General features: G+C 44.5%; 1 protein-coding gene across 3 annotated transcripts in view; it reads left to right on the forward strand.

Moving 5' to 3' along the window:
- NOD1 (nucleotide binding oligomerization domain containing 1) overlaps positions 1–17,560 on the forward strand; it is a 28,275-nt gene extending 10,715 nt beyond the window's left edge. The window contains exons 4-12 of one of the 3 annotated variants that reach the window (XM_062569391.1): positions 205–2,008; positions 4,209–4,292; positions 5,321–5,404; positions 6,988–7,071; positions 8,268–8,351; positions 10,193–10,276; positions 11,988–12,071; positions 14,097–14,180; positions 15,795–17,560. In XM_062569391.1, coding sequence (XP_062425375.1) covers positions 205–2,008; positions 4,209–4,292; positions 5,321–5,404; positions 6,988–7,071; positions 8,268–8,351; positions 10,193–10,276; positions 11,988–12,071; positions 14,097–14,180; positions 15,795–15,867 — 2,465 coding nt within the window. In that variant the 3' untranslated portion in view covers positions 15,868–17,560. Of the gene's footprint in view, positions 1–204; positions 2,009–4,208; positions 4,293–5,320; positions 5,405–6,987; positions 7,072–8,267; positions 8,352–10,192; positions 10,277–11,987; positions 12,072–14,096; positions 14,181–15,794 lie in introns of those variants that run through there. The other 2 variants (XM_062569392.1, XR_009957604.1) reach the window with 2 other exon arrangements.
- The last annotated feature ends 913 nt before the right edge of the window (positions 17,561–18,473 follow it).

The raw sequence follows: 18,473 nt of genomic DNA on the forward strand, positions 1-18,473 counted from the left end.
CACTCTCCTGTTAGAACACTTACCATACAAACTTATTTGGTGTATAAGGTTTAGTGATGGCAGGCCAAGTACATAGCAGTAATCTGCCAAAGAGCCAATTTTACATAAGGATTATTTTAGCTTATCATCCCTTTTAGTTTCCGAAGACATGGTCATATGGATAGGCTTTGGTCTCTTTTTAATAGCAGTTCACTGTCTTTTTAGTTAGCAGGTATTGTCAGAAGCTCAGATATGAACTGGGACGGGACTCGAAGTTTGTTATGTCGTATGGACAGAGGGAAGAGATGCTACTTGATGAAATCTACTCTAATAATATTATGGAGCTGGTCAGTTTTACCAATGAGAGTCTAGGCAACGTGTCTCAATTAGAAGCCCTTTTTGATGATACAATTGGGCTAATTAATGAAGATGGAGAAACCATTTATGTCTTCGGTGATGCAGGAATTGGAAAATCCATCTTAACGCAAAAGATACAAAGCCTTTGGGCCAGACAAGAGTTGGATATAGGGACGAAATTTTTTTTCCGTTTCCGATGCAGGATGTTTAGCTGCTTTAAAGAGAATGAGGCCATATGTTTGAAAGACCTGTTGTTCAAATATAACTGCTACCCAGACCAGGACCCCACAGAGGTGTTCCGTCACATCTTGCAGTTCCCTCATACAGTTCTGTTCACATTTGATGGCTTTGATGAGATCCATTCAAACTTTGATCTCAGTAGCATTCCCGAGATGTGCTCACCCAACGAACCGACCCACCCTCTGGTGCTGCTGGTAAGCCTGCTCAGGGGAAAGCTGCTTAAGGGATCCAGGAAAATTCTGACAGCGAGAACAGGAACTGAGATCCAAAGAAACATTATTAGAAAGAAAGTGTTGCTCCGCGGATTCTCCAGCAGTAACCTGAAGGAATACACTGCCATGTTTTTCAAAGATGAGGGGCAACGAACGCTGGTGTTGAACCAGCTGGAAGCTAACCCCAATCTCTGCAGTTTGTGCTCAGTGCCTTTATTTTGTTGGATTATCTTCAAATGCTATGAACACTCCCATTCCATGTTTGACAGCCATGAACTTCCAGACTGTTCTGTTACATTGACGGATGTATTTTTGGTCATGATTGAAGTCCATCTGAACCGATCTGTGAAAATGAGTTTGCTGAAGAACAACACCAGGAGCCAAGCAGAGACATTCAAATCAAGAAAGGACGCTCTTCTGGCGTTGGGTGAGATTGCATACAAAGGGATGGAGAACTCTTTGTTCATCTTCGAGCAGGAGGCGGTCTCATCTGCGAACATCCCTGAAGAGGATTTGCAATTGGGCTTTCTCAGAACAGTTCAAGGTTATAGTGGCTGTGAAGATCAGGCCACTTACGAGTTCTTGCACTTAACCCTTCAGTCTTTTTTCACAGCTTTGTTCCTGATTATTGAAGAGAAAGTGGGTACCAAGCAGTTGCTTAAGTTTTTCAACGAATGCTCTTCCACTGAGACTGCACAGCCTGCTTGCCTTCGTATTCCTTGGCTGAGAAAAAAAATGGCCGGGGAGGATCCTTTCCGAAATAATGAACATTTTCACTTTACCAACCTTTTTGTTTGTGGCCTGCTTTCTAGATCCAAGCAGAAGCTCCTCAGACATTTAGTTCTGCCTGCAGTCATTAAGAGGAAGAGAAAGGTGCTTCTCACATACCTTGGGGAGAGCATGAAATCCCACCTGAAAGGCATAGCCCGGTCCAGGCTTCCAAACTACAATCAGCTTCAGGTGCAGCCCAACTTTGTCTGGATGCTGCGTTACCTTTATGAGACGCAAAGCGAGAAAGTGGGCAAGTTGGCTGCCAGACACATGCATGCCAATTACCTCAAACTCACGTACTGCAATGCCTACTCCGCTGACTGCAGTGCTATTTCTTTTGTTTTGCATCACTTTCGAAAGCGCCTGGCTCTGGATTTGGACAACAACAACATCAATGACTACGGAGTAAAGCAGCTGCTACCCTGTTTCAGCACGCTCGCAGTGATCAGGTAGGATTCTGGGCAAGCAGGTCCTCGCTTGTCCTCGGTTTGTTCCACAGGCTGATTGCTGGACCAGAGGAAGTCAGCCTGAAGCATGAGAGAGATGAGGAGTCTCACTGCTGCTAGGAATTAAAGTGCATTTGGCCTTTAGAGCTGAAACCAAACACTGGAGATAATGATTTGGATTAGAGACTATCCCAGAATCTGCCAGCTTCAAATCTTTTGAAATATTAGTTCATCCAGTCACAGCAGCAGAGACAAGTTTTGAATTCTGAATCCCTGGTGGAGAGGGTGGTAAGACATCCTTAGATGCCTGAACTATTTAGACCTACAGATTTAGTTAGCTCCATTTCAAATTGCTTTGTCTCAAAAGAGGATTTTTATGGGAGAAAAAGCTTAAGGGAAAGGAAAAAACCAAAAATACTTCCTATTTTTCCTGAAGGCTGCCTGAGTCTATCTGTGGCTTTGGACATACAGAGTAAGAGAGGAGCTACCATTCACCGTAACTCCTGGCCAATTTCTTGCTTTTACCTCGTGCCTGGAGGTATGGCTTTGATGGAATAAGGATGCAGCTGAAGTATTAGTTGTGATACTTCCCTGGGCTGGTGTGGAGAGAAGACATGGCCTGGTGTAGTGAGGGAGAGCTAACTCCACTTCTCTTAGGTCAGATTCTTCCACCTACAGTCCTTTGGGGTTTTAGGCCATGTAGCTATACCCTGTTTGTCAAACATTCAAGTGCAAAAGTTCAGAAAATTCAAGTATCTTTTTTTAACTTTATTTTTGAAATACAAAATTTTAAATAAAAATATAATAAAAAACTAATTGTAATTAAAAATTAAAATAGAATTCTAAAATATGAATAAAAATATATTTATAAAAATTTTAAACTTTAAAATTTATTTATTTCATCTCCCTTCATCCTCCCTTTTTAAACTGGACTTAATCCTCCTAATTGGCTCTGCTCTGCTTTTTTTCCTCTACAAGCCTTTCATAAATCACAGCAAGTGACTGTTTTTTTTTCCAGCTGATTGCGAAAACTGACTTTCCGAGAGAGGAATATAGGAACTTGGGAATAAAAGGGCATAAGTATGTAAGATGAGAGAAGGAAAAAAATCATAATCTTTCATTCTCTGTCCATATTACATGATCATGGCATATGTATATGGGCTTAACACCATCTCCAGCACCAAACCAGTCTGTTCCTTTTTTGTCTTTGTCGTTCTTCCTGATGTTAGGACTTTCGTTTTCAAATGACCAATTTCTGCAGGACAGAAAATACTGTTTCTACCAGTTTAACCTAATTTCTCTATCCATCCCTTTCAAAGAAACAAGCTGCTCTGATCTGTGGAAGTTGCCTCTCATTCCTCCTATGTATTAGTGCTTTTCAGGGTGACCAAGTTACTAAACAGAGAGAGCCAGGGAAGTTGCTATTGATAAGGAACTCTCAACTGTGAATGTTCAGCTTTACAGCTTGTGTCAAAACTAAAGCTGGTCAAAATGTTTCCACTGGGACAATTTTTCCTAGAAAATGTGATTCATCAGACTGGAAATGTTTCATGGGAATGTGTCTGTTTAGCCAAGGCGAAAAATCTTTAGAAGTTCATTCTTTTTTTATGCACTCTGAAAAAGAAGTATTTTTATTCTGTGAATGACTGACACATTGATTTGTTTTGTGTCTGATTGGGACAATAAAACTAGAAACATTCAGCACGCCCTTGGGACTGCAGTTCCATTTCCTGGCCAGGGCTTTTTACAACCTTTATCCAGCGGAGCCTGAATGTGTTGTGACCTTCAAGACGCCTGGTTTTCACTAGGTACCCAGAGAGAGGATTGCAAGAAGAGAGGCTTGAAAAACTAGTTTTTGTTAGGATAGTGGTTAGAATTTCTTTCTGCAATCACAGAGGAGGAGCCTGGGAGGAGGATGGGGTTTGTGTCTCTGGTTTCTGACCTATTGCAGCATTTTGTTTTCAGTCCTACGGACGGCTTCCAGAACATTGCGTTGGAGATCTGGGGATTTCTGTTTTGCTTTTAAAGTGAACCATGTGAAACTGAATTCACATTTCCTTTAATGGCTTTTAACATGTGGCATAAGGACCTATTAAAACGTCAGAAGGAAATGCGTAGACGTCCAGTCATTCGTTAACTCACGGGTGATGAGCGCTTGTAATCTGTATTGATTCAAACTCTGTTTTCTTTCCTCTCATTTCAGGCTCAGTGTAAATCAAATCACAGATTCTGGAGTAAGGATCCTGTACGAAGAACTCTCCAAATACAAAATTTTGACCTTCTTGGGGTACGTGCCAATTAGGAACAAAACACTAGATACTATACTAGATGATAAACTACAACGCTAACGGTGCTGTCACAGCAGAGGCAGAGTGGAAACCAAAGTTTTCTGCTCATTTAGTGAGCACAAGCAAGGCAGCGTTTTGTGTCAGACGTGATTCAGCTGCCGCCCTGCAAGAGCTTATCAGGAGCAGGCCCCCAGCTCCCTCTCCCGCGACGCTGGCTCGCAGGATGGTATCCCACTGGCGCCGGGCCCTTCTCTAACACAGGGCAGATCCTTGTCAGGTTGCTGGACTGCGTGGGCATGCTCCGCTTTATAGCTCGAGCCTTCCACTTTCCCTGCTGTAAACTCATTTATTTCAAACTTGCAAAGTCGATACAGCTTGATAGAGACTGAGGATCCAAAACGTGATGTTTCAGGGTGTCATTTTCATGGTTCCCTTTTGTGCAGTCATGATTTTCATGCGTAAAGTAGCAGTTTTTTTGAGACCTGAATGAGCTCTTAATCAAGTAGAAGCTGGTAGGCCTGTTAGCTCTGAATTCTTGGTTAACTGGCTGCATAAAAATGACTTTTGGAAAATTTAGCATGAATGCCAAGAATCGTGTCCTTCTTCCAGTGACATACTGTAAGTGCATGTGCTGGGGTATCTGATCTTCAGTAATATTTACAAAGGGATTTTATGACTTTTAAAAGACTGGAAACATTTTTTTGGTGACTTCTCTCCTGACTTATGCAGTATTATTTCTGCTAACACAAGAATAAAGGAAGCTTTGTTTGCCTGAGGAGACTATTTATTATATATATATATATATATATATATTTTCCCATGAATTGCAGTCTAGTCTCCTTGTATTTTATATCTAGCCCCTCACAGTATTAATTCTGCATCAATATGGAAGTGCAAGCAATTGTGAATATGCACAGAGACATACAAAAAAGATAGATGCTGAGTGTGCATTATAAAAAATTCAGGATGTAAATATTAAAGTAACAGTGTGGATAACCTGCTTTTACCACTATGCTTTTTCTTCAAGCTTATACAACAATCAGATCACTGATGTTGGAGCCAAATACGTTGCAAAGCTAATTGAAGAATGTTCGAGCCTTGAATATGTTAAGTATGTTGGATTTTTTTTCTTTATGCTTCTACAGTATCATAATTAAGGTAAAGCAACTTAAAAGGGGGAGAGAGTGAAAAACGTTATATTTCAAATAAAATATAACATAGGTTGCAGTTACGTACTCTTTTACAGGTATGTGGCAGTGAGGGCCAGGAGTGAAACTCCTCAATCTATAATCTTTAGTAAAGATTGCTTGGACTACGAGTAGAATGCAGTTGTAAGCAAAAGGAGAGTGCGAGACCTGTTCTTCACTTAAATCCAGTCAGACCACTTGAGTGAGCTTTAAATGGTGCATGAACCTTGCAGGCCTTTGTAAAGAGTAGATACACTTGTAATTAATATCAGGCTTATTTATATCCAGCCTTTTGTGAGCAGTTGGAATCAAGCTTTGCCTGTGCAATATCTCACAGGAGATATTCATTTAGGAGTGCCCCAAATTCACTTGGTAACTTGTTCCCATTAATTCCTGGAACTTCCTCCGATTAAAGTGTCCAGCCGTGCACAACACTGGTTTGACATAAAGGTAGATCATTAACCAATGGTTTAATTATGACCACAGAGGTAACTACAGCAATGTCAATTGCTGGTGCAAATGCAGCACCAGCAGCCAGGGACTTTGGGGTTCTGGTCTTTGTATCACTGCTGACTTGCTCTGAAACCCCACGCTAGTCACATCTGTCCCACTTGAAGTATTCATACAGAGTTTTGAAACCCAAGAGTACTCTGGTGGCTCTTTAACTGCTTGGACACAATATTGATGCGTTGTTTAACGTCTCATAACTTTCACAAAAAAAGCCTTATTGGAGGATGGTTACTTTCAGGTTACATATTAAGCCTCAAGATTATTTTGAGACAGGGTGCCTGTGCATGCTTCTGTGGTCAGTTAGACAAGCCGGTTTTGATTTATGTAAAGGTAGTGAGTTGACTGTGGGGGGTTGGTTTTGGTTTGTTCTTTGCACCAACGCAAATGCAATTGAGACTTATCCCGTTCTTGAACATCAGTCATTTGATATCCCCACACAGGCCAAAAAAGAGAAGGTATTCTTCTATACCGTGCCAGCTGGAGACACCACTGCATTGACCTATGTCACCACCTATAGCCTATACGTTGAACAGAAGGACTTGAAATTATTGCAGTCTGTGCTTATCAGATGCAATCTCCTCTGGAGCCACTCTGCCAAAAAATGTTCTGTTCCCCGTGGCATCATGAAACGTGCTGTGTGTAGCTCATGTACTCTGAAGTGGCTGGTGATGTTATAATATAATATAAACGAGGCAGAGTTCCTTGTCCTGAGGATCAATTCCTAAGGCTCATTTCTGACATACTGAGAACCAAAAAACGAGACTCTGCAGTAATACTTCGGATTTGGAGGGCTAATGTGCGTGAAAGCAGATGCCACACAAAATGCATGAAAGGCACCATAAAAGGTCAGATGCCTGCAATGTTTTGTATTCTAGGTTAATATTGGATAACTGTAACTAGCCTCCAGGGCTAACTAGCCTGAAATATTCTGAGCTGGTGTCCTAACAATTGTGCTGTTACAAGTGAGGTACCTCATCAATTCATGTATTTTTTGCAGAATAGGAGCAAACAAAATAACCAGTGAAGGAGGGAAGTGCCTTGCCCAGGCCATACAGAAGAGCAAGAACATGTTTGAAATTGGGTAAGTTCAGTGCTAAGGGGCGGAGCTCAGGGCTTGGTTTTGGCAAGGTGCCTGTAAATCCTTTAGGATTACTTCTTTCATTCTTACCTTCCTTCCCTTTCCTGTTCCTTCCTGCCCACAGTGGCAGTAGAACAAACTGTTGCAGAAGCACAGCCAGATTTTTCACTCACAGGGGAAACTAGGGCTGTTTTACTGTTTTTCTCCAGTTCGCACTGTGATTTTTTTTCTCCTGTTCTGACAGAACATTAAAGGTGAGACAAGCTGCCAAGAGGAGAGAGTGTAAAGGCAGCTATTTTTCTTGAAACACAGCCATTTTAACGATATTTAATCAATTTTTAGAAGTCTGAGTGATTTTTATGACGTAATGTACCTAGTTACTCAGTGTGAGGATAGTCCGATCTCCCTAAGAAGGAATTCCCATTATCCTTCTCTCCAGTCTGCATCAGACTGGAAAGTCTGGTGGCAGAGTTGTTTGAGAGAGCTCTTAACGTCCTCTAAGCCTGTAATCCCTGTCCCCCTTCTTAGGAGAGATGCTGAACTTGAGCGCCTGATGATTTCTTTTTTTTCTCCTGGCAAATCCCTGTCCCTCTTTCTGCTATACATGAGAACATTTTCTCAGAATCTAATACTCAAATACATGTAATTAAAGCCTCTGTTTGGCCATTACGTGTATCACAGGAACCCTTCGACCCCAGAATCAGATTTGAACAATTGGATTTTTTTATCTTTAACTTTTTTTGTTCTATAGCGTTTCACAAGTGTCAAAAGCGTGCAAATTGTCATGCAGTTGGGTCTGCTCTTCCTTTATACTGTAAGCTGTAATTTCCGTGAAGAACTTCTGTTTTCTCCTTTGGAGGAAGCGATCATTCCAAATGGGTTTAGGATAGCTCGGACAGAAGTGTTTACACACACAATGTTCAGTTTTTCTGTAACAAACCGGGTTGGGTCTGAAGGAGAAGGAAATTCTGGGGGACTTACTGGAAATGGATGTTTAGATACCATAAAGCTCAATTGATTTTAGAACAGCTGCCAACTAATTATCCATCAAGCTGAGTGTGGCTCTGAGTCATCAAGACATGATCTCTGCTACCAAAAAAAAAAAAAAAGAAGGGATTTTTTTTTTTTTTCTGCGAATGCAATGCTGAGGGGCAGCAGGGCGCCGGACCTGATGCCTCCTGCTCTCCTCTCTTCACCAGGATGTGGGGTAACCGGGTCGGAGACGAGGGAGCAAAGGCGTTTGCGGAGGCGCTGAGGAACCACCCCAGGTTAACGAACGTGAGGTAAAGCACCGGGCGAGCTGGCCGCGCGCCCTGGAGCGGTGGCGGCTCCTTCGGACGCGGGCCCGCTTGGCACGCCGGCCGGCGTCGCAGCAGCCTTCGCGCGCTCCAGGCCGGGGGTAGATCTGCTTCGAAACGCGGCCGTGAAGCCGGCCAGCGCCGCTCGTCCTCTATGCCGGTGGAGCGGCTCTGCCGCAAACCCAATGGCAACGAGACGTGGTCGGCGCCGGAGTTCAGAGCAGTCGCCTGAAAGCCCTAGAGTGGGTGAAGGCGGCCGCACAGCCCGGGGAGAAGCCAGCGGTGTAACACAAACCATCTCCTGCCAGTTTTTCAAGTCCTGCCTAGGGATTTAAAGACGCGTGCCGCGGCCGCGGCTGTGGAGTCCCTCCACGCAGCGGGAGCGCTGGGCTCACGGTGCTCCTCGCGTTTCGTCTCCCGGTTCCGCTGGACCCCGTCGGGAGGGAGCGGACAGGGCGGCTTGGTTTCCCCGCGAGGTGGCACGTGGCACTAGCTTCTTTAGAAATACGGTGTTTAGGGAGTTTGGGGAATCTCTGGAGACCTTATTGCTGCTGCTTCAGATCCCGGGATTTCAGAGCTGCTGCCTTGTCTTCCGTTCTGCAAGCAGATAACCGGGCTTAAAAAAATAAAAACTGAGCAGGTGCAGTGACCTAGATTTGTTAAAATGTAAAAGCTATCTGAAATAGCCATCCTCCCCTAATTGCAGAATCCAGCTAGATGCATCAGACTTGAAAGAAAATAGTTTGAACCTGAATCAGAGCTGGGTTATGCCTGGGATTTTCAGCCTGCAAAATATGCTGATGAATGTATTTGTAAAAATAAGGAGGGGTAACTGTGCTAGCTAGAGCCAGGTTTTGCTGATGCCTGTGCGGGGCGAATCTTCTTCTGCTCTGCAGCGTACTTGCACTTGAGTTCACCCCTTATCTTCTGCTGGTTCATCTTGCTTCATGATTTGAATGCATAGTTTGCACCAGTGGTAGCTTTATGCAAAGATTAAGGAAAGATAGTCACTGCTCTGTCAGTTTATTTTAGCATGTTTGCCATTTTTAGGCCCAATCACGAGGGACAGAGAATCTCTAGTTTCTGCTGAGGTTTGCAGAGACTTGTGCTAACACATCCTTGTGCCATAGTTAGACAAGCCTTTGTCCCACTCAATTCCCCCCTTTCTGCTTTTTTTCTGAGGCCCTGCACTATTTTCAGGCTCTGGCCTCTTTCCTTCTAAAGGAGAGGTTGCTTTTTGAACTCTCAAAGCCTGGAGTATAACTGGAGGTTTTTGCCACTGCCAATTCAAAGAATGAAGGGCAGACTAGGAAGTGTTTGTGATTTGCAATGGAAGCATGCATTTGCAAGCTCGTCTCCCCATATGCTACAGCGGGGGTTATGGTGGGAAGACGAATGAGGTATTTAGGAGTCTGAACACCCCATCTGAAGGACAAAGTGCTCAGTTTGTATGGGGAGACGGGATGATCAATGCGTGTGCAAACCTGTATACTGATGAACACAACTGCCTCTCCTCATTAAAAGCCAACCGCTTTCAAAATCCCTGGCGGCAACTCTGCTTTCAGTCCCGTGAGCACGACTCATCGATGGCAAACCTTACAGCCTGTGTGGTAGGCTCAGGCTGCAGCCTGTGAACCGTTCTCACTCGTAAAACTCACAAGGACTTAACTGGTTTGCGAAGTATGTGAGCCTTTGAAACACCCAAATGCTGAACCATACAACTGTGGTAGAGATTGTCCCAGATATTCATTAGTATTTGAAACCATGGAAGGACCAAGTCACGCTGGCTATTTCTTACAATTTCCTGTCTGCTGTTTGCTTCACAGTCTCGCATTCAATGGCATCACAACAGAGGGGGGCAGAAGCATTGCTGAAGCTATGCAGCACAACAACTCCGTGAAAATATTCTGGTAATCGCTCTCGGTACCTCCTGCTTCTCCTCTTCTCCTCTAAAGCTGCAGCCTAATTTTACTTCCTCTAAACCCACGTCATCCTCCTCTCCCCTCCTCTTTCTCTCCTTCCCTCCATTCCCTATGCTTTTGCTAGCAGCAGGGCACAAGATATATCCCTTTGGAAGAATGTGGACATGACTAATAGACCAGCAGCACATGTCCCTTAGGACACATCCCCACCTCCCAGCCCAAAAGGAAGAGGGTGTAACACAGAAGCTTTAACTCAGAGCGTCATCACAGCTAATGCAGCAGCACAGATTTCAAGGTAATCAGCACCCTGCACCTTCCTAGGGTCCGTGGAGATTCTGTACAGTAAAGCACCCATTCTCCATGCACTTGGTACTCAGTCACTGCGCTATAACCCCTTGGTTTTGCTGAGGACATCAAGAAGTACCTGATTCGTTCTGAAGGGAAACTGGCAGAGGGCTGGGGTGATTTCCACTTTGGCTGCATCAGGAAGAAAGAGGGTGAAATCAGAAAAGGCAGTAAGCAGGGGGTCCCCAGAGGGGAGAGGAGGAGAAGGTGCTCTTAATTTATTTCTCTCCTTATGGAGCAGGAGTTGGGCAGATCTGGGATGACCCCACATGCTGGAAACTCATAGGTACCAGGGAGCTGCATCTCTCTCAAGAGAGGAGCAGGAGGTGAGCAGATTCTCAGCCAGCAAAGCTGATAGCTTTCCTACTGGTAGGATTAGGGGTACATTTGCTAGCAATGCTGTGGGAAGGTGCATCTGTAACATGGTCTCCTTACATTCCTAGAGGCCTTGTTACGCTGCTGTGGGATACCTTACCATCTGCACTGAGTGTGTTCAGGTGCAGCCAGCTGTAGCTTTGGTGTGCTCCAGTATTGGCAGGGGAGCAGACCATGCACTTCACACAGCGGCTTACAAACTTTACAGCTGCAGACCTTAAGCCTGTGCCCAGTGAGGGTGCAGAGGTCTGGAGAGGGAATTTATGACTCCTGATGATAGCTTATACTTCTCAGTGCTGTTCATAGACCTCTTGATAGGGGTCTGCCTTGCATTTCGAACCTACTTTCCTGTGGCAACCAGAAAAATATACACAGTGGGTTCTGCATATCGCACATACCTTTGGAAAGATTGGTTGATTTTAGACTAATAGGGACAGGGAGTCTCTTAGTGCCTCTGCAGACAGTTGGCTGAAAGCAATGATTTAATCTGTCTGACTCCTCTGCTTTTGTCTTGCACAATATTGCATTTGGGCTTCTCAAATCCCTTTCTGCAGCCCTACCTGTATTTCTGGTTCATGCTTCTTTCTACTCCCTACACCTTGTGTTCCCCATCTTCCCTGACTTCCATCATGTAAAATCAAGTTCTTTGTCCACACAGTTTTTCCACCTCTTTCTTTAGTGCTGTCTCTACCATTGAACACCCTTTCCACCACATTCTGTCCACTTTTAGTCATCTTAACATTGTGGAAAAAGTGTCATTAGATCACTGCTCTGAGAAATAAAGATCTAAAACTCTTGTCTCTCTTACCTCCAGGGCTTCTCTTTAGTGCTTCTTTGTGTCCAGCCTTTAGAAATTGCTCAGGGCAGAAACAGCACATCCCTTTTTGGCTATCTAAAGTTAAGTCACAGACAAGCTGGAAAAATACAGAGCTGTAAAATAATGATAACATCCTAACTGAACATATTCTCTCTCACCTAGGTTGACGAAAAATGACTTGGATGATGAGGCAGCAATGAGTTTTGCAGAGATGCTGAAGGTCAACAAGAAACTGGTGCATTTATGGTGAGTTACGTTCCACAGAGGCACAAGGCTCTTTGGCAGTCACTGCATTAAAACTTCACCTTCCAAGTCTATGTAGGTCACAGTAAGCTTTTTGTGCATGCTCTGGATGCAGCTGACAGTTCAAATGGAAAGTTAATAAAGCTACTCTCTAGCATTTTGAACCTATTTTCATAAAGGGAAAGAGTTTTAAGCTGTTTGTGTGTCCTGGTGACATTTGAACTGCTAGCTGATTTTATCCTCAAAGACACACTTTTCAAAAATGCAAGCAACCAGCTAGAATAGAATAACCTTATTATCACACTTACTACTTATTATCATACCATCAAAGCAGCAAGCTCAACTCTTACTACACAACCAAGAACCTACACATGATGGGCATTTACATACCTGTCCCATTCACAGGAAGTTTTCTTCCAGAGCTAGCACTTTCATTCATGCAAGACACTCAGCTGTGAGGCACAGACCTCAGGAAATCAGACATTATTTCTGGCCTTCACGAAGGGACTTGTTAAACTTTTAAGGAGGCAGCATGGGCTGTTCTAATCCAGAGATTCACAAGCATTTGTCTGTTGACAGGGCTGGGCAGATGCAGGATGTGAAACAACTATCTGTCCATTCATTCCAAGTGACCAGGAAACATAAAAATCGGAGTCCCTTTACGGTTTGCTAACCACATGTTAGCGTTCTCTGTATGGGTCATGTCCCTTAAGCAGCATGCTGGTTGTCAGAGGTGCTGAGTACATGTAGCTTCTTTTGAAAGCAATAGACGCTGTGGTGCCCATCACCCTGAAAATATAAGGTGGGAGTCTTGACTTCTTTGTGCACAGCTGCAGGCATGCTTCACTGGACAATTTGACCTGAGCCCATAATAAACCTTTCCCTATCCAAAGCAGACATAGCACCCTAGATACATGTCTTTTTCTTTACAGTGGCTCAGTGTTGCCCAAGGGTTTCTGGTAGTAGGCAAATTTATATCCTCTTTTCTTGCTTACACCAGTAGGTATCCCCAAAAGGTGATAACCTGTATAGATATTTGCACTTGAGGTAGAGCCAAATATTTTTTCAGTAGGTGAAAGAGCTCACTAGGTCCCTTTGCATTTTGATCTGTTTACCAAGTGCAGAAAGTCCTTTAATGGGAATGCCTCCTTGCCTCCTTCCTTCCCTCCCTTTGTAAGAGCTCATTCAGTTCACTCCAATCTTCAGCCACATCCTGAAGCCTATGGGATTCATCCAGCTGGTCACAGGGAATAGTAAAGATATGGGACACATCATGATAGACTGCAAGGTACATACTGAAGTAGGGTAGGCTGATGAGTATTTTTATACTCATGTAGATGACAGAATGTTCATTTTTTTTTTAGTTAGGGGGATGCTCTACAGTAGTTAATATGAATTACCTACTGATTCCTCAATTGTGCTACTTGAGGATCTTTTGTATCTTTTTTTCTTTAAGCTCGGATTGGGTGTACTTTATAGTTGCTAAATTATCCTCACGGGGACTTGCACCTGCTCATACTAGAGCCAAATTAAATGCATTATTTTTTTCAAAGATCTTGCTGGTCTGATAAACAAGACAGGAGGATTTGGCAGCCTCTGAATCATAACTGCTGAACATTAGGCCTGCACAGGTTCTGTACTCAGAGTTTTCTCTGCATCACTTAGAACTCACTGCTATTCCTCAGTAAGCAGAAATCTGTCAGCTATATCAGTATAAGCTGTATGAGTGTAAGTAAGTCAGCCAGCTATGACCAGTGTCACCAGGATGTAACCACATGGGAGCTTGAAAGGAAGAGGCTGATACTCCAGGCTCTGCCTGGGAAAGTGCGTGTGTGCGGCATTTGTCCAATGCTATGGCCCACCCTCAGAGAGAGCCACCAGACCCATCTTCTCTCGGCAAACAGGCCGCTTTGCTCCTTGTTGTCAGGCTGAACTTAGGTCATGTGCGCGCTGAGTATGCAGTGAAGGGGATGCTGTAAGTAAGATCCAGCATGTTAGTTAGTTTGACATGAAGTGCCTTCTTTCTAGGCTTATCCAGAATCAAATTACAGCCAGAGGGGTGAAGTACCTCTGCGAAGCTCTCAAGGAGAACACAGCCATTAAAGAAGTCTGGTAAGGATCCCCTCCTCGGGGGCTCACTTTGTAAACTTTATTGCCCTTTAAAATGCTTGTGGCATTATTACTTTCCATCGTAAAAAGGAAATCGGAACTAGTTTATGTGAGGCAGGGGTTGTAGTTCAGCTGTGGGTTTCGAACAGGTAAAAACCCTCTGTCATTAAAACACTTCTGTTACGAATGTCGGGCAGTTTTGTTAATTCACATCCATCTTCTGTACCACTGTGTGACTTGCAGAGCATACGTGTTTGCAGAATTGGGCCCTAATTTTACAGACCAAGTTTTGCTTGCCCTGATTTATTTTCAAATTTCTAAACATGTTCATGCTTCTAAGGAGCTAAATCCCAACAAGTAGGAGGTGGTTACATTTAATTAACATTACTAATTTGGTTCATAGAATTTGGGCTTGGGTTTTCTTTAGGCAACGCTCCAAACACCCTGAACGTGCTAAGCTACAAGAAGATTAACTTTCTGTAAGATTTGCTTGTTTTAGATTAGGTAGACATCACATAGTCGTGCATGGGCGTTAGGTGGCACAAAGCCAAATACCACGTTCCTTCCCTCACCTCAGGGAGCATGGGAGTCAGTACAGCTAGGCTGGTTTTAGCACTGCTGCTTCCATTTTATAGATCTTGAAAAAAAAATTTTTTTTAATGTGTTTGTTTTAGTGAAAGGACATTGAATTCTTGCTTAGAAAGATGGTGACTCACTGTCTGACTGCTGTGCTCCCAGGGGATGTGGAAGAGAGGTTTTTTTCAAAGGCCACTGTCTGCAGTCCTCTGTACGGGAGGCATACATCCCCGCTCGGGTCCTTCTGAGCGTTCAGGCCTAGGTCTGTCCTTCGGTTCTTCTTGGCCGGGTTTTCAGAGGTGTTTATGAACTCCTAACAACTTCATAAGTCTGAATGTTTCAATAGTATTCAGCATTTCTGAAAGCTGCATTTATTGGGCTGCTTGAATTTAGGGCTGTAAATATCAGTGTAGTTTAGCTTTATTTAGCCAAGCTTGAAAACTTCGCCTTAAGTCATTTCATATTAATAACGCCCAAGTACGTAACACAATTTTTCTCCCTTGTTGCTATGGAAGACAAAAAACCACTCTGAAGACAGTTTAAATTTCTTTAAATTAGCCTATTACGTGTTCAGAAACTTCGTCTGCTATATGCTGCTTTTCATATTGATCCCATCAGATTTGGCTCCAGGCAGCGCAAGGTTTTTGCACCCCAGTTGCGTATGGCCAAGACTTCCAACACACAGAGGTCAACCCCTCCGCCCATCGGCTTTCAGACATGCTCAAAGCCAGCGTGCAAGCAGCTGGGCACCCGGCACAGCTAGGGAAACGACTTTAGTTTAATGAAGTTTAGGTTGCAGTTCTTTTTTTGGTCTTTAAAGAAGCAGGCTCTTTCGTTACATGCGGAGTGGAAACAGCAGTGCTGCAGCCTGCCCCTTTGAGACTTCTTCCCAAGTTGTGCGCTTGCAAAGGAAGTGTGTAGTTCATGTGGGTTTGGAAAGCTTTGATCTCTGCTCCAAAACCTTGGAAAAACAGAAACTGGGAAGCAGTCACTACCTCACTTTCATATATCTTTTTTTTTTTTTTTTTCCTTCTCCAATAGTTTGAATGGGAACCCAATAAGCCAAGAAGAGGCCAAAGCCTTTGAAAATGAAGCCCGGATCATTTGCTTTTGAACAAGGACTTTTCCATTTTGACAGGCTTTGTGTTACAAAGGTTACTCCTCCACTTGGACTGCAGAGTTTATAACGGCGTAAATCTGCAGTGCTCATGACAGGAGAGAGCTATACGATAAGCTGCCTTTGGGTGAACGTGCTGCACTCCCTCAGCTCCATCCCTTACCCTGCCTGTTACTCTTAATCCTTTTGGTGAGTGGGAAGTTGCCTTGGTAAATAATTCATGTTTGTGTGGTGCTTTGAAGATGAAATGCAAAGTGTGACCAGACCAAACCCGCTGGCAGGTGTATGCATTCTGATAAGCGGGTTTAGGTTTATTCTGTACAGTGATGTAAATAATCTCTAACTTATTTATATATATATGTATGTACAAGAAAGGGTGCAAGATGCACAAACTCCAAAGCTCATAGTATTGTATTTCTCATAACTGAAAAATGAGCGCATATTGCCTTATTAGAAACATAAACTATTTATCTACAATAACGTGTAGCTTTCAATACGAGTACTTTTCTAGTACCTAGAAATTAGGCCCTCATTTCCCCCCTGACTAAAGGCAGACTGTAGGCACTGCATTTATGGAGAAATGAATACCTCGGGCACAGATTACTTTCAGTAATCTTTTTTTCTACACTGAAGCCACTACATTTACTTCTATACCATCAGAAGGCCTCACTCCCGTCACTGTAAAACCATAATATTGGCAGTAAAGCACCTTGGCTTAAAATTTCCTGAGGGCTGCATAGAAACTGCCACCTCCTGTTATCACAGTGTTTATTCTGGGAATGGTCTGGAGACAAATGAGAAAAATTAATTAGCAGGCTGTTCACTGCCTTGGCGCTTGGCCTAGACGCTGTGCTGGTGGCAATACAGCGATACGAAGTTGCCTAGCTTCCGTGGGGAGAAAGGACAAGTGAAAATCTATTGCGCTGAGTTGAAATCCCTTCTCCCAGCAACATGTAAGCACACAGAAACACAAGATTTGCTTGGGAAGCTTTTACTCTGTACTTGAATTAATGGAAAGTGCAAGGCAACATGTAGGTAGCAATGGTAAGAACTGGCAAGGAAGCATTATCCTCCTCAAATAATTAGTTTGGAGACTATAATTTTAGGTGCCTCTAAAAAGAAATCAACTTCTGGAGGAGCGGGGTGTTTGATTTTTTTTCCTGCAAATTAGGCATTCTTCATAAAGGGTAGCTCAAATTCTACCCCACTGCCTACATACAAATAACCCAGAATGGAAAAGCGCAATCCGTTTTCCTTCCTTTACCCACGTTACCCACCAGCTTTGAGAAACGATTCTCCAGTTACTGACCAGCCTATAAAAATCATGGTAGGCTGGAAGAAGAATCTCCCAATAAAAGGCCAAACCAGCAAATCCCCACCTTTCCTCATCCCCAAATTTTCCCAGAAAAGGAAGGAAAGAAAAAAAAAAAAAAAAGAGAGAGAGAGAGAGAGAGAGAAAGGCCTTCTTTGTAGTTTCAGGGACCTCACCTGCCAAAGTGTTTGTCGAAACCAGGCCTTAGAAAATAAATAAATTGGAAAAAAAAAAAAAAAACAGCAACAGCAAAAACTTTTAGTGACTTGAAAAACAGCCCCCCCCCCCCAGACATTCTCTGTATGCAGTATTGTTCGCTCTAATTTTTTTTTCCACTTGTCCACAGTGGTAATAAACAGCTTTTTAAAGCGCTTTTAACAGACTCCCTGCAATTCCTTCGGCGTTGCCGAAGCGCCGCCAAGCCGCCCGCGGGCTCGGGCCGGCCGCGCACGCGCCAGCCCGGCTCGCTCTGGCTGCGGGAGCCGGGGCCGCGCGCGCTCACCGCCGGGGAGGGGGAGCCCACGGCCGCCGCCACCCGCCGGGGCTCCCGCGGCTCCCCGCGTCGCCTCCGGCTGCTAGTTTAAAATCCCGCACGGGAAATGCTCTACCTGCTCGACCGGAATAATTTCCAGCGGGTTTTTCCTGATGCGAAGCCAAGCGCGGGTCTAACCAACTATCGGCTGCTTCCGTAATGCAGCTCTCGTTTCACGTGCCCGAGACGGAAAAGGAAAAAAAAAACATGGGAATTTTTGGCAAGGAAGGAATTCAGGCTTCCCAGAAGCCAAGCCGGGGAAAAAGAGTAAAAAGTCACACTGCCCGAAGATAGGGACGTGTTCCGCAGTAATTATACCCAAATGTCTGTCGGCGCAGACGTAATTCAGCAATTAAAACCGTCTGCTCCCAAGGAGAGCCTTGCAAGGGTTGTAACTGTCCCTGTGCTGTAACGACTGGCTTCGCTACCCGGGGCCCCTGCGAAAGGCTTCTCTCGGAAGAGGAGCGTGCGAGGAAGGCCCTCCCGCCCCGGAGGAAGTCGCGGCGAGCCCCCGCGCGGCAGAGCGCTGGGAGCGGCGCCCCGCTCGCTCGGCTGAGGAGCGGCAGAGGCGGCGGGTCCTGCCTGACGAGCCACAGAGAAGCAAAAGCTTTTCACGGCCCGTGCGCGGCCTTGGCGCGAGGCCCGTCCGCTCCCACTCCGCTCGGAGCGCCGCAGGGGGCGCGCGGAGCGTTGCCCTGCGCGGGCTGGGGGTGGCGACGGCGAAGGGAAGGCTCCAGCTCCCAGCTCTCCTCCCAGCAG

The sequence above is a fragment of the Rhea pennata genome, chromosome 2, assembly GCF_028389875.1.
Source record: "Rhea pennata isolate bPtePen1 chromosome 2, bPtePen1.pri, whole genome shotgun sequence".
Lineage (NCBI taxonomy): Eukaryota > Metazoa > Chordata > Aves > Rheiformes > Rheidae > Rhea > Rhea pennata.